The 27,039-nt window shown below is 40.2% G+C and overlaps 1 protein-coding gene across 5 annotated transcripts in view; it reads left to right on the top strand.

Moving 5' to 3' along the window:
* Positions 1–27,039, top strand: part of LOC120536021 (ral guanine nucleotide dissociation stimulator-like) — a 177,691-nt gene that overhangs the window by 106,569 nt on the left and 44,083 nt on the right. For 2 of the 5 annotated variants that reach the window (XM_039764306.1, XM_039764308.1), the window contains exon 1: positions 19,939–20,239. The exons of 2 other annotated variants lie outside the window; for them this stretch is intronic. In XM_039764306.1, the coding sequence (XP_039620240.1) occupies positions 20,063–20,239 (177 nt within the window). In that variant the 5' untranslated portion in view covers positions 19,939–20,062. Of the gene's footprint in view, positions 1–19,938; positions 20,240–22,279; positions 22,379–27,039 lie in introns of those variants that run through there. One more of the 5 variants, XM_039764310.1, reaches the window with a different exon arrangement.

Genomic DNA, 27,039 nt, shown 5'->3' with positions numbered 1-27,039 from the left:
TGGAGCCAATCCCAGCCAACACAGGGCACAAGGCAGGAACCAATCCTGGGCAAAGTGCCAACCCACCGCAGGACACACACAAACACACCCACACACCAAGCACACACTAGGGCCAATTTAGAATCGCCAATCCACCGAACCTGCATGTCTTTGGATTGTGGGAGGAAACCGGAGCGCCCGGAGGAAACCCACGCAGACACGGGAGAACATGCAAACTCCACGCAGGGAGGACCCAGGAAGCGAACCCGGGTCTCCTAACTGCGAGGCAGCAGCGCTACCACTGCGCCACCGAGAACAGCACTCTCTAGACATTAATGATCCACTAAAGGATCCACTCCCCAGTCTCACAATACAGTATATAGGCTGAAGGCAGCCCTTCACTGGTGACATGCGCGTGCGTCTCTGCCGCTTGGACGGTTCCACCCACAAAACACAAGGAACATAAGGGAACACAGAAACACAGCGCATCGATAATAAGTAATAAACACACAAAAGCAATCTTAACAAAAATGCTAAATTCAGTAGGGATAAACAATACACACATACAATACAATACAATACAATAAACACATGCAAAACATGCTTTACAACAAAGAAAATACAGAAAAGCAAACTAAATATAAGCCCGTGAATAACTCTGACTAAAATACAACACCGTGCAGTAGCTGAGGCTTCCAGGCTTAAGCAACCTTCTACTCACAGCATTTGGAAAGGAATTCTGTCCCATTCTTTTTGAAACCCCCATGGAGTTCATTTGTAGCCTCTTACTAAGGACCTAAAAGTTGCTCACCCCCTCTTTATTTTAGATTTTCACATATTTTTGACCTTCTCTTATACGAAGAATAGGGAAAATATTAGAATCCTCCAAAAATTGAATTTTGAAATTTTGATGAATCTTGACGTTGTCTTTGTGTCTGTCTGTGTGTTTGGGCGTGTAAACACGATAACTTGAGTACGCTTTCATTTAGGTCAACCAAATTTCGCATACTAGTACAAAACGTACATTTCTATTAACTTTTGGGCTATTTCTGCTAACCGGAAGTGGTACTTTACCTGAACACATACTCGATTTATTTTTATTTTTTATTCATGCAGCTGCAGAGTCCGGTTTATTCAACTTTACTTTTATAATAATTGTTCAATGTATTATTAACTTGATTTGATTTGTTGTTGCTGGTTCTTTAATGAAAATAATACAAAAATATAATCACTGTCTTACGGTTTATTCCTCAAATATCTATCCCCATATCTGAGTGTACGAGAAAGTCTAGGGGAGACCAGTCCCAATTTTTATTTACTTGATCCAGTATTTTAAGAAAGGCCACATAAGATATCAGGAGAACACTACCATGTAGACTGCATAGTGCCTACTGTAAAGTTTGGAAGAGGGATCGTGGCAGGGATTGTACTGTGCCCCTTAATTCCAGCAAAGGGTATTGTTAATGCTACAGCAGACAGACATTTTAGACAGTTGTGCACTTTCAGGTTTGTGGCAACAGTTTGTTGAAGGCCCATTTCTATGCCAGTATGACTGTGCCCCTTTTCCACAAAGACATGGAGGAACTCAAGTGGCTTGCACAGAGCCCTGACCACAACCCTACTGAACACCTTTGGGATGAACTGGAATGCCTATTGTAATCCAGGTTTGCTTGTCCAGTACCTGCCCTCACTAAAGCTCCTTTGGCTGAACTGGCACAAATTCCTACAGACACACCTCAAAATTCTGTGCAAAGAAGAGTCGGAGCTATCGGGAGTGGAGGGCAACTCCATATTAATACCGATGGTTTTGGAATGGGATGTCCAACAAGCACATTTAGGTGTGATGGTCAGGTGTCCACAAACTTTTGGCCACATGGTGCATATTGTAGCAGATTGATATGTGATAGATTAGGAGCCCTAATGGGAAGGATTCCTTTGTGACTATTACTGCGCTTAACCCAGGATTCCTGAAAATATGAGTAGTGCACTGATTGGATTGTCTAGGTAGTTGCCCTGATTACGATGTTACATTTGTTGTAGATGATGACCCGTTTTTTTGGATGCTTGCAGTGTGCTGTGGAGATGCTTGTGTGTTTCTCTCCTTAGATTTTTGTTGGAGCTACTACTCAATTTAACAGGTGGCTCAGTGCCCACTAAGGCCTCACCCTTTGTTCTACTGTACATCATTCCCACTGAAACCACCCAATTCAGAATTTCACTATTTTCCAGCTTCTGGGTTTTTCATGGATGAAAGGAAACATTTGCTCATGCTGCAGAGTAGCATTCTAGTAAAATCTGGTCCTCACCAACAGATGGACCTCAATAATAGACCATGTGCTGATGGACACATCCTCTAGAGAAGAGAACAGTCCATTTAGCTTGTTGTTACAATTCCTGCCAGCCTCTCCCTTTGGTGGGTGCACAGGAATGGAGAAAGAAGATGCAGAACGTAAACAAAATGTTCTGTGATGTTCCTGCTCGAATTTGGCATCTGATGCTCATCCTTCCAGGCCATGGTGAAGGGTCATCCACAGTTTCCTGGCTTTTCCCCGTGCCCTAGTCTTGTAATGTTGCCCGCTGGCTATTCTGCTTGCTAATTTCCTGGTACAATGTTCGTGTCAAGACCACAGTGTAAAACATTTTGTGTGTGTGTACTTTTTTTTATAGCTTTTTTGGCTTACAGAACCTGTTCTTGTTGTCTAAGTCTTCTAAGTTTTGTCTAAATTTGATTAATTCTGGACCAGTTTGATTTTTGCGGATTGTGACGTCATGCTTGGTACGTTATAAACTCACTCTGGTGTCAGTCTGCGCCATCTCTCATGCACACCACTGTTAAGTTATTTTCCAAGTAGGCCCTAGGGTTAGGTTTGTTTTAGCCCATGAATTTTGTTTAGTGATAAGCAAACCCTACTGAATTTGCTTTGTCGCAAGTTTAGCAAAAACATTGAAAAGGTTTGGAAATTTTGCCAAACTCAGCAAAATGCACTAAAGTAAATGAGGAAGGAGAAACTGAACTAGTTTGGAGTGGTTTATAATAGTGCAATGGTCTTTTAAATGTCTGTTAGGGTTAGGGAAGCATCTGCCAACTATGCTGGACTGATTATTGTGGCCGAAAATGTGACCTGAACGATGAGGCAGCAGTGCTAACCACTGTACCACTGAGATAAAATTATACTCTGGGTCCACAATACTCTGAGTCCTTTATCTCTCTTTCTGTGTCACCTATCATTATGGCTAAATAACACCCATAGTGTCTGTGATGTAAGGGATCAGTGCCATCTACTCAGGGGGCTCTCCCTGTCACTAACATGATCTGTGCTACATAGTGAGGAGCATGACATGCATAATCCAGCAGTGAAGACACACCATACAATAAATGTATGCAGAAGAATGAAATATTTTCATTAATAGTCTCATTTAGGTCAGCTAATGAAATCAATTGAAAATACCGTGAGTTGTGTATCTGCAAGCACAGATTAGCTTGGGCCACACTGTTAAGTGTAATGTTGAATGAAGGTGTTTTTCTTTTATTTTTAAAAACGCATGCAAGCTGGTACAGATCGGGTAGTGACATCACACATATGTGTATACAATGTAAATTATTCATGAATGAGCGAAGCAGATCGGGAAACAGTGTGAGGTGAACTATGCTTTTAGTACACACGTGTGAAAGTCTGCACATGTGCAACATAAAAATATGTGGATTGTGTAGTAACATCCCCATCCAAAATAGGCTGCTGCGTCTCTGTCATGTAACACTGGTCTCCCAAGCGTCATTGCTCAAGGGGAAAAAAACGGTTTGTCTAAGCTGGACACACAGCTTTTGTTACAACTGCTGCCATTATTCTGTGCCACCTGCAACTTGCAGCAAGAGATTTACAATACATACAGTACAGTAAGCTTAACAATGGTCATGCTGCCAAAATGTACACAACAATACAGATGTGTTCCTCTGTATTTATGTACCAGCTTTTTCACATGAGTTCTGTGGGAGCTCATCCTAGTTAAATCAAAAACAGGGCACGCATAGAGACACCAATAACACTTGGACTAACATCATGTCTTTAGGCTGTGGTGGAACGCCAGAGGCCTTCTAGAAAACTCTTGTGAATGCAGAGACAACATACAAAGTCCACATAGGTCTTCACCATCATGCTGCCATATTTCACCATAACACTCTTAAACCAGTCTAATCCTATTCATTGTGGGTGGCCAGAACAACACGCCGCATGATAGGGAACAGTCATGGACAGGCAACCAGTCCGTCACAGAGCCCACTCACACATATCACAGCCTAAACATGTTAGCTTGCATGTCTTTGAGGATGTGGGAGGGAAAGCCTAGCAGACATGTCAAGGAGGTGGAAACTCTAAATGGGCAGTGGACAGTGACCAGGTGCAGGATTCAAACCCAACCCATGAGGCTTACCACTATGCCACTTTGTTATATCTTAAATATGACTACAGGTAATTTACAACGAACTGCCAGAAACCTAAAAAATATTTCGTAGTAAAGAGATTCTGTATTTGTCACTATAGTGCTTTCTTTACCTTGCATCCAGGCGTTTGCAATCATTTCAATAGCTTCTTTCGCGTTAATTTTAATCTTCTCCTGTCTACAAGTTATGCTAATGAAAATTTTTCTCAGCATTTCCTTATAATACACTTACGATAATACACTTTCAGGGTGCGAATGTTGCCCAAACCCAATGGCTGAAGCACTGCTGTGCAATTGGGTGGGAAGAATTCAATGCGGACATTATCTAAATGTGGAAGCATGTTGTGGGCAGCACAGTTATCAATCAGAAGCTGAATCATCCTTTTCTTCTTCTTCTTCTTCTTCATTTTGTGAGGTTTCTGAACTCTTTTGGGATCCCCCCCCCACCCAACAGGAACGTCACGATGAAGTGCGTCCCGAAGTGCGATTGCCGCGTCTGTGGAAGATTGTTTGTCTGTTGCCGGGGCAGGGCAATAGGAGGCTCACAGCGCTGCAATGAAGCGCCACAGAAGTGAATCCTAAAAGATCAAGGTTGCGCTATAAGTCCCTGTCTTGCACCCCAAAACACGAGGCTGAGTCTCAGTACTTTAGCAAAACCAGCTTTATTCAGCTTGAAACAGGTACAGTGCGGTTATTTATTGTAGCATGATCTGCCACTCTCCTATACAGAGACACAGCAGTCAGGCAGGGTCATGACCAGGTTAGTGGCCAAGTAATCCTGTGCCCTTGCATCACCCATCGAGATTTTTTCTGTTTGCTTCAGTGCCGAGCCGTGGCAGGTAAACAGTCTTCCACAGACGCGGTGATTGCACTTCAGGACGCTCTTCGGCGTGTTGTCCTGTTGACGGAGGTCCCAAGAGAGTTTAGAAACCTCACATTTTCTTGAAATAGTGGCGCATTAATAGGAATGTTTCTTGATCGAGCCTCACTGAACCACATAAGAGGCTTTTTCGATGTCTTCAAATGCAGCAGTTTACATACATTTGCAACCCGAGATTTTTCTTCTTTTTTTGCTTGGTTTTTTAAAGAAAGTTGACAGTGTCGATGGCGAAATTCCGAATTCACTAGCAACATTTTTTTTCTTTTTGCCGCAATCGAGAGCTTTAAAAATTTAGTTTTTTTTTCTAATATGAACTGTTATCGTTTTTTCGTGTCTGCCGTTTCTATAGGTGGGTGACGAGTAAAATTCCAATGGGTGTTTTTCAAATGTTGACTAGCGATAAGCAAAAGGTATCACTAAAAACCACCAAAAACAAACACGGCAAAAAAACAGTGAAGGAAAGGAAAGTCAGAAGAAAGAAATACATTTTTTTTTTTTACAATGTTTCTGTTTGGGGATCGTTGTGCACAACTGAGCTGCGACCATAGAACTAACTGCTCTGTGGATAATTCATTCAGGCATTTCAAGGTCACTTCGTTGTAATGAAAGTATCTGCTGAATGTGCTTCGTAGTAACGTAAACTGTCGGGACCATAAAAATACTTTGTTGTAATGAAAATTTCGTTGTAACGGAATTTTACCTGTAATTGAAAATGTGGACTTATCCTGCTTGCCCCACACTTTTAAGATACAGAGATGCTGAAGCAATGTGGACTTTGAACCTAATGAGAGACTGGCAAAAGCATTTAGGAGAAATGTCCAATAATAACCTTCTTTCACTTGACCTGTGTAGATATTCTTGTTCTCGGCAGTGTCTGCACAATAAGCCACTAGAGAAAACAGAGCTCACATACTTTCTTTCCTTGCAATTTCCTTTAATTTCCTGTTGGGATAAGGACTGCAATGAAAACAATCCACCCCCACTCATTGTCTCATACCTCGACATCTCTTCGTATGATTAATGTCTGCTGTTCACTGGTGAAAGTCAACCTGCTCCTAATTTATCCGTCAATCCTTTAGATCTGATTTTTCCTGATTAGAGTCACGGGGATCCAATCCTAATTGAATCAATCACTATTTCATATAGGGTCTTCAGTTAGACTCATGTCAGAAAACAATTTATAAAATGCTTCATGTGACCATTAATTACTACTACATTCCACCTCCTATGGCTGTCTGTCAACCTCATCGTGACCCTGCCACCAAGAGGACTGCACTCTGTGGGATGAGGGTCTTGCTTATTTTGCAGATGTGCATAAACAGCTGGATGTTTCCAGATTGGCACCAAAAGGAATCTTTATGCCTTGTAGACAAATTCAGAATAAACTCGCATGCAAGCAGTGCAAACAAAATCACAATCATATGATCTGTTTCAGCCCCTTCATTTGACTGTTTGTATTTATGTATTGCTTTTTTCTTACCAGTGGATGGTTTTGTTATCCCATAGTTCCCTTTTTCTCTTAGGGGTTACTGTCGGTCAATGTAGTATCCTTATTTTTTTTGCTTTGGTTTTAGATTGACATTTAATGATTACTGTAGTGATTTATGCCATGTTCACTAGAAACAACTGGGTCAGCATTTATCAAGTTATGAGTATTTTTCAGTTTTGGAAAAAAATATGTCTGATAAGCTGTTCAGCCATACAATGTTTGTTAAATATAGTACATTTCAGGGTGAACACTATTCCCAGATGGCTATACAGTACATGTAAATTATAATGAACAATACATCTTCATACAATTCACAAGCAGACATTCCAAGTGACTTGCTGAGGATCACAAAGCAAGCAGGACTTTGATGTTGTGCCTAACCACAGAAACAGCTTGACCAAGAATGTCTCAGGCAGTAACCCCAAACGTCTGCGCCTAGGCTTTGTGATGCCACATGCCGCAATCTGCCTTGTATCAGTGCCTTGAAAGAGGACTCTAATGGTAGAATAACAGTTTGGGGCCTTAAAAGCCTAGCACTCCACATAAAGCTTTCTGCACGATATGGAGACAGTGTTTTACCAAGGCAGTGTTTACAAATGGATTTAGATGTTCAAAAATGGTCAAAGAAGTCTTAAGCATGAAGAATTTTGGGGGTGTCACCATCAAGTACTGACAGTAACATTGAGCAAGACCATACCATGAACTCCCATAAAAAGCAAATCATTGCTCGCTACTCTTCTTTAAAGCAAACAGAGAGCGGAGTGGCCAAACAAGAAGAGAAACAGACTGATCAATGTTGAAACTTTACCACTGTGACCACAGACACCCCAAGTGTCCACATGTGCATGGGGAAAGCAGTGCAGCTAACCCAAACAAAATGATTCCAAATGTGTTTGTAATTATTAACTAACCCTCATGTGTGCGTGTGTGTGTGTGTGTGTATACTACAAGTGAAATTCCTGAAAAAAATCTTTCAGCATGTACAGTGAACAAAGCTGACTGCAGAATGCTAAACTCAGTGTAGTAATGTAATGACTATTTTCTTCTTATAGTATATCAATAGCATTGAGAAGTTCCAAGGTTTTTTTTTTTAAAAATGGTGCCCCTCGGTGTCCATAGCACAGTCAGTATTATTACACTTGAGTTACATAAACAGCGCCACACAGTGTCAATAGTGGACACCATTTAACTTTCATAAATGGTGCCCCTCAGGTGACATCACCTAATGGACTATCCGACTCACTATGACTGTTGTCTGTTCTTTTGAGAGTCACCTGTTTAACGTAAAAAGATCATTATAAAAAGTTGAAGCTCACATTCATAAATAAGAATTGTTGGATGTATAAATGTAAAAGCTGAAGATTCAAAGATGCATTCAAATGCAACCATTTTTTTAAAAAAAGATTATGGCATGCAGGTGTTCACAGGGGCAGCACAGTGGCGCAGTGGGTAGCGTTGCTGCCTCGCAGTAAGGAGACCAGGATTCGCTTCCCAGGTCCTCCCTGCGTGGAGTTTGCATGTTCTCCCCGTGTCTGTGTGGGTTTCCTCCCACAGTCCAAAGACATGCAGGTTAGGTGTATTGGTGATCCTAAATTGTTCCTAGTGTGTGTGTGCCCTGCAGTAGGCTGGCGCCTTGCCTGGGATTTGTTCATGCCTTGCACCCTGTGTTGGCTGGGATTGGCTCCAGCAGACCCCCGTGACCCTGTGTTAGGATATAGCGGGTTGGATGATGGGTGGATGGATGGTTGGAGGTGTTCATAGGGTAATATCATGGTGAATTTATGAAACATGTTGAAAACTGGTTGAATAATAAAAACACGAGGTAAACTCTGCAATCAACAAGCCAAAAATGAATCCTCAACCCAATCAATATGCTCAGCAATGTCAAACCACACATTAAGAAACACGGAAATAAGCGATAGAGTCTAGCTGAGGAGAACCTCCAAAGCTCTTCAATATCAATAAAAATATCAATAAAGCTCTCAGAGGAGCTGGTGATACAATGGACTATGTATTCATGTAATTGGGTTATACAGGTGCCAAATATGACTCCTTCAGCTAAGCATTATTGAACTGTTTCTTCTTTTTTCTGTATTACACCAAGATGCACCATTACCTTCCTGGAGAAACAGTTTAAGAGAGTAGTGTAAGTGCTTGTGTCATATAGATGGCAGCCATGTGTGATTAGGCACTTTGCTGGTGAAAACCAGCACCAGGTAGACCTTCCAAAAATGACTGTGCATTGTCAAGTGATCAAATGTCCCCTTTACAAGTAACAGAGCCCACCAGCTGTCATAGGTAATGACACACCTATACCCATAATGCCCGTGAATGTTGATGTGCCATTCAAGAATATTATCCAAAATGTAGAGTGTCTGCATTATCGCCGTAGTCATAAATCTAGGTGGTCTCAGTGATCTGACAAGAATTCTTTTGGATGACCCAAACCCGCTGTTTCTCCTATCCTGAAACTGTAGCTGGAATACACAGTTATGGTTAATATTTTTGATTTTGGCCCTTTGTGCATCCTTTTTATGAGTTTGCTCTTTTCTACCCAACGAGTGAAAACCTGGCTGCACTCTCAGGTCCCAAGCACAAAACATTCATATTCTTATTCTTCATTTGTAAACTGATTTTAGTCGGACAACTTTCAGGTACTTGGTGCTTTATTTTTAGAGACAACTGAACACAGGGGAGAATATGCACATACAGCAGGCTTCTTGTCATTAGGGTTTCCGAGCCACCACAGGGAGCTGAGGAATAATAAAGTGTGGAATTGGCACATGGAATACATGGAATGCACTGAAAAACTGAGAGGCTTAATGAGCCTGGTCTGCAGGACTCTCTCAGGTCTTTTTGTACCTCCTCTCAGCACAGCTTCCACAAACCAATAGGCTGAAAAGCAGAATGCTCACAGCAGGTGGCTAATGGCAGGAATGGATTACAGGAATGCAAGGCATCACACAGCTGCCAGAGCTTCCGCACTGGTAGTACATTGGCACAGCTGAGGAGGAGGCAGCTTCAGCAAAGAGGCCCCCCAAAAGCCTTCACAAGGAAATGTCCATAGGGTGACAGGAAGATTTGGGCATCCTGGGAGTTGACCTAAAGAGCTTAAAGAAAAAAAAAATGCATCAGGAAATTCCCTTTCTGGACTGGAATAGTTTCTATCATAAAGAAGGACATCAAACTGAATTTATGTCTGCAGGGGTGGGGAGGGGACAGAGTGGCAATTAGACACCTCTGCTGAAAGCAACTCCTGCGTGAATGAGATCAACTGAAGCTTTAATCATATTAAGCTGAAATGCACTCATTGTGATAGGCACCAGCAGTCACATGGCAGACTAAAGAGGCTGTTACTTTGGAAGAGCGCCCGCTGCTGCTATATGACAAGATATTATCTCATACTATGTGATATTCATGCAGACTAATATAGGTAATATAATGGTTAGGCTACATTAATTCCCTAAGCTCCTGAACTAGATAAGCCAATTAATGAAAATAGATTGATGGAGGAAATGCATTAATTACAGTTGCATGTAAGTAATATATTCTGAATAATGAATAGTAATTATCTTAACTGTAAATATTTCATTCATTTAAAATAATTATTCTCTAACACATTTATAAGATTATATTTAACTATTTCATAATTACAGTCATTACATTCATTGCTATATAGCAGCACTATGGCCTTCCGTCTAAAGTGATCTGGGTTCAGCCACCATCTATGCAGAGTTTTTAGGTTATCCTGTCTTTGTGGAATTTTTCCAGGTACTGCCCCACATTCCAAAGAAATGTGTATTATTTTAAAAGTGGACTTTGGCCCAGTGTGTGTGAAAGTGTGTTAGATAGATAGATAGATAGATAGATACTTTATTACTCCCAAGGGGAAATTCACATAATCCAGCAGCAGTATACTGATACAAAGAAACAATATTAAATTAAATAGTAATAAAAATGAAAAGAATTAAAATAAAATTAATGTTCGCATTTACTCCCCCGGGTGGAATTGAAGAGTCGCATAGTGTGGGGGAGGAACGATCTCGTCAGTCTGTCAGTGGAGCAGGACGGTGACAAAAGTCTGTCACTGAAGCTACTCCTCTGTCTGGAGATGACACTGTTAAGTGGATGCAGTGGATTCATTTTGTTCATTTGTTTTATCAGTTTCATGTTGGACTGGTTGGACTACCCACCCATGATCCTGTGCAAATGAATAAATAACACTAACTGGAATATACTGTATTTCATTATAATAAATAAGTTACATTATTGTCATGTAGAATGATCCATTTAATTCAATAATTACATTAAATAGTCTCACAGCAGCAGGGACCTGAATTTGAGCCCTAGCTTATGTGGAGTGAATATGCCAAAAAGGGACTCTGCTCTGTTGGGCCCTTGACCTGCAATCGCTGAGTGCTTTGAGTAGTGAGGTAGTGAGAAAGGCACTATATAAATGCAATCAATCAATCAATTCATTAATTCATTTACAGTATTCCTCCTGTGTCCACATGGGATCCCTGTGGTTCCAAGCCAGGCTTGTCTGTGTAATATAAATTTGTTTTGGCCCATGTCAATTTAGATTCTACATAGCTGATTCTGAACCAGATTGATTCCTATGGCTCAGAAAGTTAATTTTGAACAATGCCAATTGATACCCCACATTGTCAATTATGTGCCATTTTCATTTTCATCCGATAATTCAATTCACGGTGTACTTTGACCTGCTCTGTTTACAACAAATATTGATTTACTTATGAACTACTTTCATTCACATTTAACATCTAAACATTTTTGTTTAACCTATGTCAGTTGTCATTCCAAAGAGAATTGACCCTACCTCCTGTGCATGTATGCACAGCTTTGAGTTAGTTATGAACTTTATCAATTCATATTCCAGATTATAACCAACTCTAAGCTATTCCAGTTCACATTCAATAGTAAGCTGTCTCTGTACTGGTGAGCCTTTCACACATACGATCTGGCTATTTCATGGCGCACCTAAATCCAGTACTGATTAACATCTTGTAGGGCGAAGATACTTCTAGTGGGCCAACTAAAAATGGTCCTGGAACAGAAAAATATGGACATGAGTCAGGAAATGCTGTATAAAGGTTTATGAAAACAGCCTCAGGACTGGTGGATCCTGGTGTGAAATATGCTGCTTGAAACTTAAAGAACAATCCTCAGAGATGCCATTGACATTAAATGTAAGTACTGTAATTAGTAATCAAAAATGTATATTAGTAAATAAATTATCTTAAGGAAATATTCAAAAGATGTACAGAGTATTTACTTAGCAAGTTAAAAAGTTACTTTTTAATAAAAAAAATCTATAAAATTAGCATATGCAAAAAAGTAACCTAAAAAAAAGACAGAATCTGCTGCTATTGGATGTAAATTGGACACAAAGCTTCCTAGCTGACAATATTCCTGATTATGTCTAAAACTGAATTGCACTAACATGTCTTGTAGTTCTATACAACATGTAGCCAAACCGGAGCTGCCCATGTCTTTAGAGATGCTGGTAAGTTGTGTCCCATCCACTACCACACACACTGTAACTATCCAGCGTAGCTGGTTTTGTGTTCCAAGATGGTTTGTTTCTTCCTCACTCTAGTGAGTCTGTTTTTTTTTTTTTTTTTTTTTTTTTATTCACAGCTGGCAGTCTGTAAAGAAAAGCCTGCAGCCTAAAACAAAACATATGCAGCCTGTGCGAAAATGAAAAACAAAATCCTTAACAGAAACCCCTTGGGGATAAGAACTTGCAACAGCCAATAGGTCATAATAACAGAAATAAAAAATGCACATTCGTATGCAAGTCAATGTTTTTACTTGGCCACATGATCATGATCATCTATAGCCTGGGTTTCTAATGCTTTCTGAAAACTTATATTGTCTGAAAGATCTCTAAAAAGAGCTCTGTCATGCCTGTGCCCTACCAGGGTGAAGTCTACATTATGTCTTCCAGTAGAAGCTGCTTGAAACTTTTAAATGACTTATTTATGGTAAGGGTAGGACAAAATGCAAGGTTTGCATGTTAATACCTTCCCTACTAGACACCCTAGTGATAGACAATATATACAGTATATATATATATCTGTGCACATCCAAGTTCATAATGACACTAAGTAGCCAGTAGGAAACTAGCAGAACTATGCAATATTGTATAACTGGCAACCTGAGATGAAGACTGGACTCCTAGTACTGTCCCGGTACTGAGTGTCTTTGGAGAATCCTAGAGTACCTCTGTTTTGACTTTCTGTCGAATGAGTCGTTGCTCACGGAGTCCCAAATGAGGCACACTAGCTGCATTGTGAAGGAGTGTCAGTTACGGCACCATGGCCATGTGGTGCGATTCCTTGAGGGTGATTTGGCTTCCAGAATCCTCATTGTTCAGGGTCCAAGCGGCTGGACCAGGCCAAGAGGACGCCCACATAACACCTGGCTGTGGCAGATAGATGCTCATTTCCTGGGTGCTACTGGACCGTGTATCAGCCTTTGGGGGTTGCCAACCAGGATCCAAAGCTGTTTCGTCTTGTGGTACCAGTGCATGCTCCCCAACCCGAAAGTGATGAATCTGGATGGAACTGTAATCCATTGTATCATACCCCAGAGACTCTACAATAAATTAGAACATTATAAAAAATGTAAGAATTATTTTTCCTCGGTATGCCACTTGCATGAAACATTTCTGATTCTGTATGATCGCAAAGTAAATGACCACTATTCTAGTGTGTTGAAATCCACAGATTCAAGCCTACTTATCTGTGGAATTTCAAAATATATAAATATGTCGTCCTTATTTTTTAAAAGTACGGTATTTGTAATCCTAGAAAATGTGGTGTGGATGGCATGGTAGCAAAGTAGTCAGCATTGGTGCCTCACAATTACAGCATCCGCCATCTGAATCTTGCACTCTGTTGTTGTTTGTGTAGAGTTTACCTGTTTTCCCTAATTCTACATTAATTTTCCTCTGGGTATTTATTGTAGCAAATATACTTTTTTGTTATTTTACAATAACTTTAAATTGGCCCTTTTTAGGAAAAATCTAATGACCTGATATGTTGTTATCATCATGATTATTATTTTTTCAGTGGAAGTGTAACTATAAAGAGGAGCACCTGGTAGCTGCATAAATTTTGTCCAGCTATGGTTTGACAGCCAACTTAGGTTGATGCTTGCCTTGAACATGATAGCGACTGGCTTCCTGCAACTCTGAACTGGATTGAGTAGATTTGAAAGTAGATAAATGAATGAATAAAACCGGTACTCTGTTCAGGAAGGAATTCTGCATTTCATCCATTGCTGCTAGTCTAGGCCTCATCACGTGAAATTGTTTTACTACAGTAATTAGGGTATGGAAAATATATGAATGGATGGCTAGTGCTATAAGTGAAATATCCCCTTCAGATGAGTGGTACATGTTTTTCCTATTATATATATATATATATATATATATATATATATATATATATATATATATATATATATATATATATATATATATATATATATATATATATATATATAAAATTGAATTTGCATAGTCCTACCTGCGTGGAGTTTGCATGTTCTCCCTGTGTCTGCGTGGGTTTCCTCCAGGCGCTCCGGTTTCCTCCCACAATCCAAAGACATGCAGGTTAGGTGGATTGGCGATTCTAAATTGGCCCTAGTGTGTGTTTGTGTGTGTCCTGTGGTGGGTTGGCACCCTGCCCAGGATTGGTTCCTGCCTTGTGCCCTGTGTTGGCTGGGATTGGCTCCAGCAGACCCCCGTGACCCTGTATTCGGATTCAGCGGGTTAGAAAATGGATAGATGGATGGATGAATTTGCATATGGCTTACATGACACACCGATTGTGAAAGCGAGCAAGAGAAGACAATCTGAATATTTTAAAATTACAGCAAAATTGTGCCTTTGATTTCAGGGGAGTGAAGGAGTGCAGCTCTGCTTTAATCCTCAATTTGTTTTACAAAAAGGGAATTACTGGAAGAAGTGGCTGTTCATATGAAACCCCCTGCCCATCCCCCAGTGCCCTCAGAGGACTGTCTCTTGCCAGTGCATTGATGAAGTCTGCACACGGCTGGTCAGGATTAGTCTTCTTGGTCAGTGATTCACTCTGCAGGCATTTCAAACTATCTCACTTGAGCTTTGTCAAAGAAGTTGTTTGCCTGCACTCGCAATTGTTTAGAAGGTTCTTCTTGTCTATTAAAATGTTCATACTTTTTGGAAAAGTGGAATACTCTGACATTATTATTAATATTATTATTATTATAGTCAAGGTAAGTCTATAAAGAAGATATTTAAGAGGCTCCTAATAAACAATCAACAAATTATATCTACAGAATCTACTGTATACTGAGCAACAGTCCAAGGTGCTGTGCATATTAAATGTACTGCATTTCTTCACATAATCTCAAATTGATACTCTGGAGTGTTAGGTTACTTATTTAGAGGCACACAGTGATTCTGTGGTAGGGATGATGTCAGAAACCTTTGTTTTTACTCTGCGACTTAACTGTTAGAGGTCAACACTAAGTCACTACTTTAGGTGTTCTACATGATAATGTTTGCAAACTTCACACATACATTATGTGCACCCATTTCTCTCATTTATCACCTCAACACGTGTTGACAAGTTACTGTCGACTTGTTCCTGTATATCTCCTGAGCAGATTAAACCTAGACATTATACTCGGAAACATGCTCATACACTCTAAGTACCTGAAGACTAAGCTTACGGTTCTGAGAACTGCCACACACAAACCACAATGAAATACCTATGTGGCCACCAATTAATTATAAAAGAACAAAATCATTAAAGTGAAAGTAAATGGTAGAACCTGGATGCACGCTAAGGAGATGCCATTGGATCATCTGCTGTCTTTCTGCTGCTGCTGCTGGTGAGCCGCGTGTTCTTTTTGTCAAATGTTATCATTTAAAAGCCTGTACAGCAGCTGTCCTTTTGCCACTTTGTGTCTCTGTCGCTCAAGTTGTGAAGGGGGGGCTGAACGCACACTAAGGAGTTGCACTCGGATCATCTGCTGGCTTGTTGCTGCTGGCGAGCTGCGTGTTCTTTTTGTCTCGCTGCACGTTGATCATTTAAAAGCCTGTACAGCAGCTGACCTTTTGCCACTTTGCGTTTCTGCCACTTGCATTGTGAAGGGGTTTGAATACATGCTAAAGAGAAGCAGTCGGATCATCTGCTGGCTTCCAACTGCTGCTGCTGGCAAGATGTGTGTTCTGCTTGGCGCTTGTTGTTTTAACAGCTGGGAGCACATGACATCTGTCTGCCAAAAGCAGTCCAACATCTGCTTGGTTAGATGTCTGTGAAGTTGTTTTAAATATTGTCTCCCTGCCTTGTCTTGAGGGACGTCAAATTGTCTTCCAAGAAGATCACGTCTCGTCTCTCTAGTCTCCCTAGTCTCCCTCCAAGGATTTTTTTTTTATAATATATGTATAATTCATCCATTTCTAACATGTTTAGTCCTGTTCTGGGTGGTGCAAATGCGCTGCCTATCCCAGCAGCAATTAGTGCAAGACAGGTTCCCACCCTAAATTAGATGCCCATTCTTTAAGTCCTACACAAACAGACACATTCACTCTCCCCAGGGCAATTTATGTTTGTTACCCAACTGGATGGCCTGCCCAGATATTTCAACACAATAAAATCTACACAGATGACACTTCTGCCAGGAATCAAGAGTCTTAATGCGGTGAAGAATATGAGCTATCTAATACAAGGTAATTCAAAAAAATTGAACCCTTTAAAAAATGTATTACTGAGTAACTAAGAGTCACAGGAACATGCTGTCTAAACCCATTTGCAATTTAATAAATGGTTATCTATCTATCTATCTATCTATCTAATACTGTATGTGCCCTGTTGTGTCACACTGCATCTGTCAATCCTGTGGTCAAAATCGCCCCAAACCATTTATGACTGATAAGAGTTATCAACCATATGTTTATCAACATATCACCTTCAATGACTGACTCAACAACATCTATAACTTTCAAATGCCAAAATCTGGAAAAAAAATTAAGGATAACTCTGCATTTTCTATTACATTTTTGGAAAAGTATTCAATTTTTCAATTTCCCTGTATATTATTATGCTTCATAAATAGCTAAAACAGCTTAACTGCTGTATTATTATTAATAATTTTTAAAACCAACTGTTTGATTGTGTTCTAATATATAATTATTGTAAGCATAAATTACTACATTTGCTTATATATGGAGTTATACTTAACAATGTTATAGATAATAAACCTTGCCTAACATTTAGGCACGCAGGACAGTCTTCTCCCCTTGTCTTAGAGGTTCTCAACCATGCACTGTGGCGTCTTCTAACACCCTCAAAATGACTTTACGCTGATGGTGACTATAAAAAATGCTTTCTAGAGTTAGAGTTAGTTGTTTTTTTCTCCAGCCCTCTGGAGATTGTTTGTTTGTTTCTTTCTTCTGTCCTCCCTAGCCATGGGACCTTACTTTATTCTTTGTTACTTAGCATTGCCTAATCTTATTGTTATTTTTCTTTTTTCTTTCTTCATCTTGTAAATTACTTTGAGCTACATAATTTGTATGAAAATGTGCTGTAGAAATAAATGTTGTTCTGCATTAGTGCCATGAGCATACTGTAATGCAACAGATATCACATATCAAAGAATCAACTTTGGATCAATTTTGGATCTTAACAAAACAAAAATAAAATGTTCTTTCTCTTAGGCAACATCTTTAGAAAAAAATATTTATTTCATATAGTGACTTTTGTACAAAAAGGGTCATGGACCTGATTCAAGTAACTGGCTTAACATGTATCACAGATAAATTACTGGAAGCAAATATTAAAGATTGAGGAACACATGTCTGAAATAAGAGCTTTAGCAAACACTCACCACTATGAGGAAGGCTGTGCATCACTAATGTACTGAAATTATATGAAGAAGAAACAAAAGCATACAGTCACAGAGGTGCATATAGCAGTGTTTATCTTTTTACAAGGATTTTGATAAGGTTTCACATGAAAGGCTAGTGTTCAAAATAAAGGAAGTGAGGATTCAGGGTGCAGTGTGTAGGTAGGAACAAAATTGTCTGAAACACGGGAAAGCAAAGGGTTTTGTTGAGGGGAACTTTTTTCAGAATTAGGTGATGTTAAAAGTGGTATCCTTCATGAAGCAATGCTGGGGCCATTACTCTTCTTAATACACATGAACGATCAGGACAAGAGTATAATTAATAGGCTGGTTAAGTTTGGAGATGATGCCAAACTAGGTAGAAGGAGTCAGCTAAATTGCTGCAGTGGAACTTGGACAGCATACAGGCTTAAGTAGATTAGCGGCAGACGAAATTTAATGCAAGTAAATGTAAGGTATTACACATAGGAAATATTTTTTTTTTATTATTAATTTTATTGCAATCCATACAAAGCAATCAAGTTTTTACAAAAAGATAAATTGAGTTAAGAACAGATCGATCCCCACCCCTGATACACACAAAAAATAGACAGATGGATGTGTCCCTGTGGGAACTTAAAAGATGTAGATCTGAATACACATTGGACGGTCTGAAACTTAAAAATTATGAGAAGGACCTGGGAGTCCAAGTGGACTCATCATTATTTAAATCTGGAAATGATCTCCTTCTTCTACTTTTGGCTGCTCCTGTAAGGGGTCGCCACAGCGGATCATCTTCTTCCATATCTTCCTGTCCTCTGCATCTTGTTCTGTCACACCCATCACCTGCATGTCTTCTCTCACCACATCCATAAACCTTCTCTTTGGCCTTCCTCTTTTCCTCTTCCCTGGCAGCTCTATCCTTAACATCTTTCTCCCAATATACCCAGCATCTCTCCTCTGCACATGTCCAAACCAACGCAAACTCGCCTTTCTGACTTTGTCTCCCAACTGTCCAACTTGAGCTGACCTTCTAATGTCCTCATTTCTAATCCCATCCATCCTTGTCACACCCAGTGCAAATCTTAGCATCATTAACTCTGCCACCTCCAGCTCTGTGTCCTGCTTTCTGGTCAGTGCCACCGTCTCTGACCCATTTAACATAGCTGGTCTCACTACCGTCCTGTAGACCTTAATTTTCACTCTTACTGATACTTGACTGTCACAAATTACTCCTGACACTCTTCTCTGCAAGGGTGTTAGTTATCAAGATGTATAGAGGACAAGTCAAGGTTATGCTCAAGTTACATAATGAACTATTGAGACTTCAGTTGGAGTATTGTATTCAGATTGATCTCCACATTCATAAAAAGACATAGCAGAGCTAAGTCCAGAGGAGAGTGACAAGGCTGAGGGATGAGCAATGAGTAGAGCCTGAAGAAGTTGATTTTCTGCTGCTCTAAAAAACACTGTCAAAATGTAATGTGGACCAGAGCAGATCAATTTCACTGGGACCTTCACCTTTCTTTATTTTCAGATATTATATGGTAGACACTGGTTCACTGGTCAAATGTTGGCTCATTTTCTATCTAATTATTGTTAAGTCAGCTAAATGAAGAAAAAGGAAATAATAGGGCAGAGTCCTAAAAAGCAAGTCAATTAAAATTAAAGCAAAAATTGAACACTAATTAAGCAAATGGTTAGAATGAAAATCTGCTGCCACTGGCATTCGAATTGAAGTTGGATACCCCTGTGATGATGACGCTCCTAAACGACCTTACACGTATAAAGCAATATTTCGGTATATTTTAAATGTGAACCACAATTGTATTCGACCAATAAATAATTAGAACATAAGTACCCCTTTTAACTTACTTTACTCTTCCTCAATTTAAAGAAACACACTTAAATCCGATTTTTTTTTTTACTTCTGCCATTTACTTTGTAAACGTTTGCGTTTCTACGCATGGTTTGCCTAATTATTATTTCGGTTAATTACAGATAGGATAAAGCGATGAAAAACAAATAAAAAAACTCGGTGGGAAACAAATGCCTTCGTTTAGCAGACTCACGTGTCGGCCTTTTTGTTGTGTTGTTACTTCTGTGCGTCTTCTGAGTTGACGAAAGAGGCGGGCTGTAAAAGGCGCGTAAGTGGAAGGCGAGGGTGGAAGAGGGGCGGGGCATAAAGAGTCCGCCTTCCCCGGGAGAGTCTCCGCCTCCGTTTTGATGGTGGGCAGGGTTCCTCGGCGGGCTGTACCAAAGCAAACGAGAGTAGTCGCGCTTCGCGTTCGGACGTGCCGAGGAGACTCGCACTGCTGGGATTATGGAGCGAAACTGCGGCTTTATTTTTTTCACACGCTAACGACTGGCGAGCCCCAATGGTCTACCACATGCAAGCGGTTGTGCACGATGGGAGCCCTAATATGATGTTTGATTCGAGCGCTTGGAAGATACGGAATATTTGGGATGGGGTGAAGCTGGAAGTTGTTGGGGAGTCGAACCCCGTAGTCCTGCATAGTTTCACGCAACTGGATCCTGATCTTCCACAGTTAGAGGTAAGATTTTCTTTCCGCTTTTATCTGCCAAAAAGAAGAAAAACCGCATGCATCCGCAGCGTGTAATAAAACAAAAAAAGGATCGTAACGCAATTAGTATTATTACCATTCAGTCGCGGAAAGGCATTGTAAAAGATCTGGAGATAAAGTTTGAGGGGCATCTTAAGAAGGATAGATTTACTGATGGTGGACCTTTTTAAACTTTTAACTAGAACAATGTATACAGCCTTTGATTATGTTAAAAATATTAATTAAACGTGCGGAGATAAGTAAGTCAACTATTCTATTTAATACAGCGCATTCAATGATTAAGATTTGTCTGAAGCACAGCTACTTGTGTGGCCGAAATGACATATCAGTAGAAAATTGTGGGCTTCTTAATTTTTCTGTCAAATGGCATTGGCTGTGATGAATAAGGGAATACTGTACAGATGAGAATGGTGTACCATAAATATGCAAGTACAGCTTGGTCGTACAAATACGATCGGAACCAATTGTATGGCTTCTTTTTGTCACTGAGCAGTATTAGTTTTGTGAATCGAAGGAAGCAAATGTAACGCAACACCTTCAAACATGTGGCTTATAAATCAAATTTAGCTCTTAGAAAATATTTCCCGAGTCTTTCATCATCATGGTAATTCTGCTTTGTATCTGGCTGTACTTTATTGAGATAAGTGCCACCAATGGCGGTTTTGTTTGTTGAGAAACCATGATGGAAACCTCCGAGGTATTATTTTTCCCTTTATAGATCTGACTCACGAATTGAAAATTCAAATGACTAAGTGCTTTAGTCGAGACGGTAACTGTTGTGTGGTGTTTAAACAGTTTTAGAAAGATGAACCGACGAGTACAGTACCTGACTCATTAGTTAGGAGCTATCAAAAGAAAATATTGGTCGGACGCAGTTAAGCCCCAAACGCGGCAGGGCCAACCATCACTTCAGAACTCTGCTTGGTTAAACGGAACCCTGATTTCTCAGACACCTTGAACGGACTAAAGAGGAGTCGGCTTAGTTAACTGCAAGCTTTTAAACGGTATTTCGAGCAAAACCACGGCAGAGTGGGCAGTGAAGAGCGCCTGAGTTTAAAGGTTACCTGTTGATCTGATAGCCAAGGCTTGTGTCAATAAATGCAGTTTAGCACCGTCTGTTGCTGATTAGATGGGCTCTGACTTTCTTCGTGGGCTCAGATTGATTTATGTAGCGGTGGTATGTACAGTGAGAAGCCGGGATGCCATTTGTGTAGGGGACTGTCCCTTTCACAGGTGAAAAAAATCCTAAAAGTCAACTAATGTGTCACCATTTGCGCACCCCCACTCCGCATGGTCACAAGGAAAAATGAGTAGAGATTTTTATATGTAGTAGTTGTAGTAATTAAGTACATACTAAATAAACTACAGAGACAAGGCGCTTTAAAACTGGGGTATAACCAGAGTGATAGAACCCCCCTTTTATTTTAGTATATTCAATCCCCGACTAGAATATACGAGATTCTGTCGGCCACAGAGGGCGGGCAGGCTTTAAAGACCGCGATGAATCTCCAAGAATTGACTAGGCTAAGATGTGCATCCCACTCTGGATTTCGCGACATGGGGGCTGTCTTGCTAATCAGTGATTATCTCCTGATAATGATGAACCCGAAACTGGAGGAGGGCAAATATCTTCTGTGCCTGATAGATCACGCAGCCACTCTTTGCTTGCTGAGAGGCATTTAGACTTGCCATATATTTTAATATTATTTATTTATGAATATGATTAATCCAGGAAAATGTATTTTATGTGAATATTAAAGTGTGTATAGCAAAGGTAAAACCGCGACTGAATGATAAATCTGGTAATTTAATGGACACGCTTAATCCAGTTTGGACGCTTGGAGAACAGACCCCTGCCGCGTCTTGTATGTCTGATATTTTAGCAGTTTATTTGACAGCTTCAAAGCCAGTTGTCCGTGGGGGTAATTCCAGTCCCCAGGCCTGTTGAACTAACTGATATCATTGCTCTGCTTTGTAATATACAATATGCAATTTGCATTTTCATTTCAGAGTGTTTGGTGATTGTCTATCGATGAAAGGCATTGTATAACATAAAGAGTGATGGAAAAATCTTTGACCTGTGTCGTGAATGGAAGCTTTTTTGACCAAGTAATCATTCTTATTATTCTCTTATACATTCTCTAGTGAGCCATGGGGCAAGGCAGTTAATATAACAGTAAAAGAGAAGTTAGATTGCACATTGCATACACAGTATCGACACCCAGAGTCAAAACATTTAATATGAGTACATGGTAAAGGGCAAATGAAGTATTTGAGGTTCCACAGAATTAAAAACAAAAAAAAATGATCCCTAGAATTTCAAGGCAAATATCTAAATTTGTTTTCCAGAATGGGTACTTCTTTCTCAATTATAGCTGCATCCAGTGTTGCAAAGTTAACGTTTGACTCATACGTCCATCATAATATAATTTAATATTTGTGTTATGAATGGCTGAATATTGAAGTGCAAAATATTTAGTTTTGCTTTATTTTGAATATGATTTTAAAATATGTCTGCAGCAGTATATATCATACACATTATGTGGACACCCTTCCAAATTATTGAGTTCAGGTGCTCAAGCTGCACCCATTGTTAACAAGTGAATCACACCAAGCACATAGCCGTTGAAACACATTGACAGTAGAAAGAGTTGAGTGACTTAAAACATGGCACTGTCATTGGAGGTGACCTTTGCCATAAGTCAGTATGTGAAATTTCTCCTCTTTTAGATCTTCCCCAATGAACCTTAAGTGTTAATATTGTGAAGCAGAAGTATCCAGGAACTATAACAGCTCATCCATGAAGTGGCAGACCAGACAGACAGACTTGGGTCACTGACTGCTGAAACTGCCTCTGGAAGCATCATCAGCACACACAATGGGTGTCAGGAGCTTTACAAAATGAGTTTTCATGGCCAGAAAAATGCACAAAGAGCCTAAGATCACTCTCAGTGCCAGTGTGTATTCCGTGGAGTGATGATGAATCATTCTTCACTATCTGGTAGTCTGATGGATGAATCCAAGTTTGGCAGATGCCAGGAGAATGCTACCTTCTGGACTTTATAGTGCCTACTGCAAAATTTGGCGGAGGATGGATAATGGCAGGAATTGTGCTGCACCCTTAGTTAAAGTAAGAGTATTGTTCCTGCTACATTAGACAAACATATGTGTTCTTCCAGCTTTGTGGCCTCAGTTTAGGGAAGACCCTTTCCTGTCCTGGCATCACTGTGCATTTGTCCATATAGATTGAATTTCTTTGGGCTGAACTGGAGTGCTGACTGTGAGTCAGATCTTCTCATCTACCATCAATACCATCAGTAGCTGATCTCACAAGTGCTCTTTTGAATGAATGGACAGAAACTCCCGCAGACGCAGTCCAAAATCATGTGAAAAGCCTTCTCAGAAAAGTGTAGTCTGTTATAGCCCGAAAGATGGGGAGTGCCAAAACCATTTTAATGTCCATGGATTTGGAATGTGATGTCCAAAAAGCTCATATACAGTAGGTGTGTTAGTTAAGTGTATACAAAGCTTTGCACATAGGCAGAGTCCATGTAGTGATTTCTGCGCAACCCATCAGAACAAGCAGTTTTGGGGTCAGGGTTTGTTTTGATATTTTTATGGCTTATACATTTTTGAAATGTTTTGGTGTCAAATTAAAATCTTGAGGACACGAAGTTCTAAAATAGCCCCCCCTCCTTTTTAACTAGTGTGATATCTGGAAACAAATAAAACTAGACAGCACTAAGTCAAAAGTAACTGAACTCTTAAAATGTTAGACACATTTAAATATGAAACATAATCCATAGATTGTATTGTGATTAAAAAAAACACACACCTTCAGATTAAAATTTGGAATTAGTCTTCTCTGGAGGGCTGCATTGGAGTAAAAGCAAGCAAACACACCTGTGCCATTTTATGCCTCATACCCTCTGGGCTCGGCTGCATGCTCTACATACTTTATAATTTTTGCTATTATGAAGCCCTCATAAGTCACATAATAAAATAAACATTAATCACTTCATTAAATTTACATAAAATGTAAAGTGTTTGTTCAGTTTTTTTGTTTTGGTACTATTATTTCTTAAGGAGTTTGTGTTATATTAATAGGTCATTCCGAATTTGAGTATGTCCTGAAGTAAAATGGCATTTTGGACCAGGTTGTTCCTATTCCTTGCTAATCGTCCCCTCCACCCCACCTTGATCCTGAGGTTGGATTAACATATAACCTTATCCACCAGTGTCCTGTTATTGCTTTGACTATTGTTCTTTGACTACCAGAGCCTTGAAATATTAAACACCGCAAGACCTTCATATTTCTTTTTTTTATATAAACCTTGCTTGTTTGCCTTGTGAGCCCTCCCTCCTCGAATTGTTTTGATACTGGGATCATTTATCTCCAGGGACCCAGCAAACTGAGTGGCCTTTACAGACACATCCGCTCTGATGGCCTTGGTCTTTACTCATTAGCCGTGGCTCATATTTCAGGCTTTTTGATAATCCTGCCATATCGCACTGCCAGGATTTCCACTGAGCTGTGCATCACATCGCCCTGTTTAGAGATTGTGTTACACCAGACTCTGCCAGATAATCAGGAGAGGACAGCAATAATAGACCACTCCGATGGACTGCTAAGTTTTTGATGAATTCTGCAATGGGGCAGAGAAGGCCCAGAAGTCAAGTAGCACTTCCAGCCAGGAGAATGGATCTTGTGGATCTTGTTGAGATGGGTATACTAGTATTGATTTTAACTGTTTTCCCTTTGCTTTTCGTTCACCTTCTTTACGGTAGCAGCTGCTCATTACTGGCTTGTTACATTCTGAGCCGACCGCAATGGAAATGTACCAGTGATGGCATTTTGGGCTGGAGTAGTCAATTTGTAACATGTATTCATTTCTCTCATCTTCTTGGTCCATCAAAGTTAAAATGAGATGACATTTCTTCACTATTAAGCTACAACTAAACCTTGGACATAGTGACACATGCTTGTGTCAAGTCAATTGCCAGTTACCAGTCAGCCTCAGCCCGGAGTGTTTGGGATATGCGTGCCAACCACACAGACACATGAAGAGTCAAGAGTGTACACACCTCTCAAGGCGTTCCATTTCCAGATTCAAACCTGAACCCCTGTTTTAATACGAAACCTTCCACAGAGAGTCTCTAACCTGTTTACATATAAGCACGGTAGAGCAGCACAGGGGGACCTTCATCTGGATGGAAGGAAAAAATAGGGGGGTGAGTTGGGCAAGAAACCTCACTGGCAGGAGCCGCAGAGCACACTAATGAGGAGCAGATGTCCGACTAAAAGAAATGTAAAATTGGGAAATGGCTGAACAGGAAACCAAACAAAACCAACAGAGAACTGAAGCCCCCCATTGCCAGACTGTCAGAACAGTCCCTGTTTAGGGCTTATTTTTGCAGTGACTTTGTACCATTGTGGCCACTGAGGGCACGCTAAACTTGCATGTCAACCTTGCTGGCCCACCCCCACCCCTCCACCCCCTCAATGCTACAGACTGCTCAGGAATGAAGTTTGCTTTTCCAGGAATGTCTGGAATTAGAGAAAACATTGTAATTCAAATTTGATTTTTTTTGTAAACAAACAATGCTCAGCTTTGTCTGCCACCATTATTTATTTCTTTTAATTCAATTTAAATAGTTTGGAGCATCTAATCCTAGAATGGGTAGATAGAATATGGCTGGACTGTGGTTTCCAGTGGTGTTTGCCATGAACAATACTATATAAGAAGAGGTTTTTTTTCCACCCAAAAGTCTTTACATTAATTGACAATGTGAAGCATGTTATATATATTTGTGGCTGGTAGGTTTTGTGATAGTGCTCCTATAATACACTCAAGAATGGGCAATAAAAAAAGGTAATTAGTTAATTATGCTGTGAAAAGGATGATGTGGTGGCACAGTGGTTAGCAGTGATGTCCCACACCTTCAGGGGTCCTGGGTTTGATACCTGTCTTTGTTTGTGAGGTTTACATGCCCTCTTAGTCTGAGTGAATGTGCCTAGTAGTGGATGGCACCTCTGGTCGGTATTGATGTGTAATTTATTTCAATCAAGATGGGTCCGACTCCCCTTGGCCAAAATTTTATACAAAGTGGTTAGCATTGCTGCCTTACAGATCCAGACTCCTGGATTTGATTCCCATTCCTCACCATGTCTGAATGGAGTATTACTCCAGCATCCCCAAATATGTGTATGTTAGGTAAATTAGTAAACTGGTCCTTGAGTATGTGCAGGGGTCTAGCCGTGGACTTGTGCAATTTGATGTGTGTATATATATGTGTGTGTGTGTATATATATAATAGTGTGTGTGTGTGTGTGAAGTCCCGCGAGATTTCTACATGTCACGCTCTACTTACAAATAATTTCTCAGAGACATTTTAACGTCCCGCATAACAACACAAAGTGAGACAAAAAGAACAACTGCTGAACAGGCTTTTAAATGATCGACGCACAGCGCGACATGCAGGTCATGCAGCTAGCAGACAGCCAACAGATGATCCGACCTCATCTCCTTACCGTGTGTTCAACCGTAACCCCACCTTTACAACGTGAAGTGGCAAAAGGACAGCACAACCCCAGCAGCCCCTGGGGTAATAACTCATTCACTACAGCTTTATTACTGGCAAATAAGAAATAAAAAATGAATGAAATGAAAATAACAATCTCTTTAAATTGTATATCCAGTTAAGCAAACCCTGGCGTTGGTGTATTGTATTGTATTGACACCCTTCTTTTTGACACCCACTGCACGCCC

This window comes from Polypterus senegalus, chromosome 9 (genome assembly GCF_016835505.1).
Source record: "Polypterus senegalus isolate Bchr_013 chromosome 9, ASM1683550v1, whole genome shotgun sequence".
NCBI lineage: Eukaryota > Metazoa > Chordata > Cladistia > Polypteriformes > Polypteridae > Polypterus > Polypterus senegalus.
Note: the sequence above shows the minus strand (reverse complement) of the source record. Positions and strands in the feature narration are given on the sequence as shown.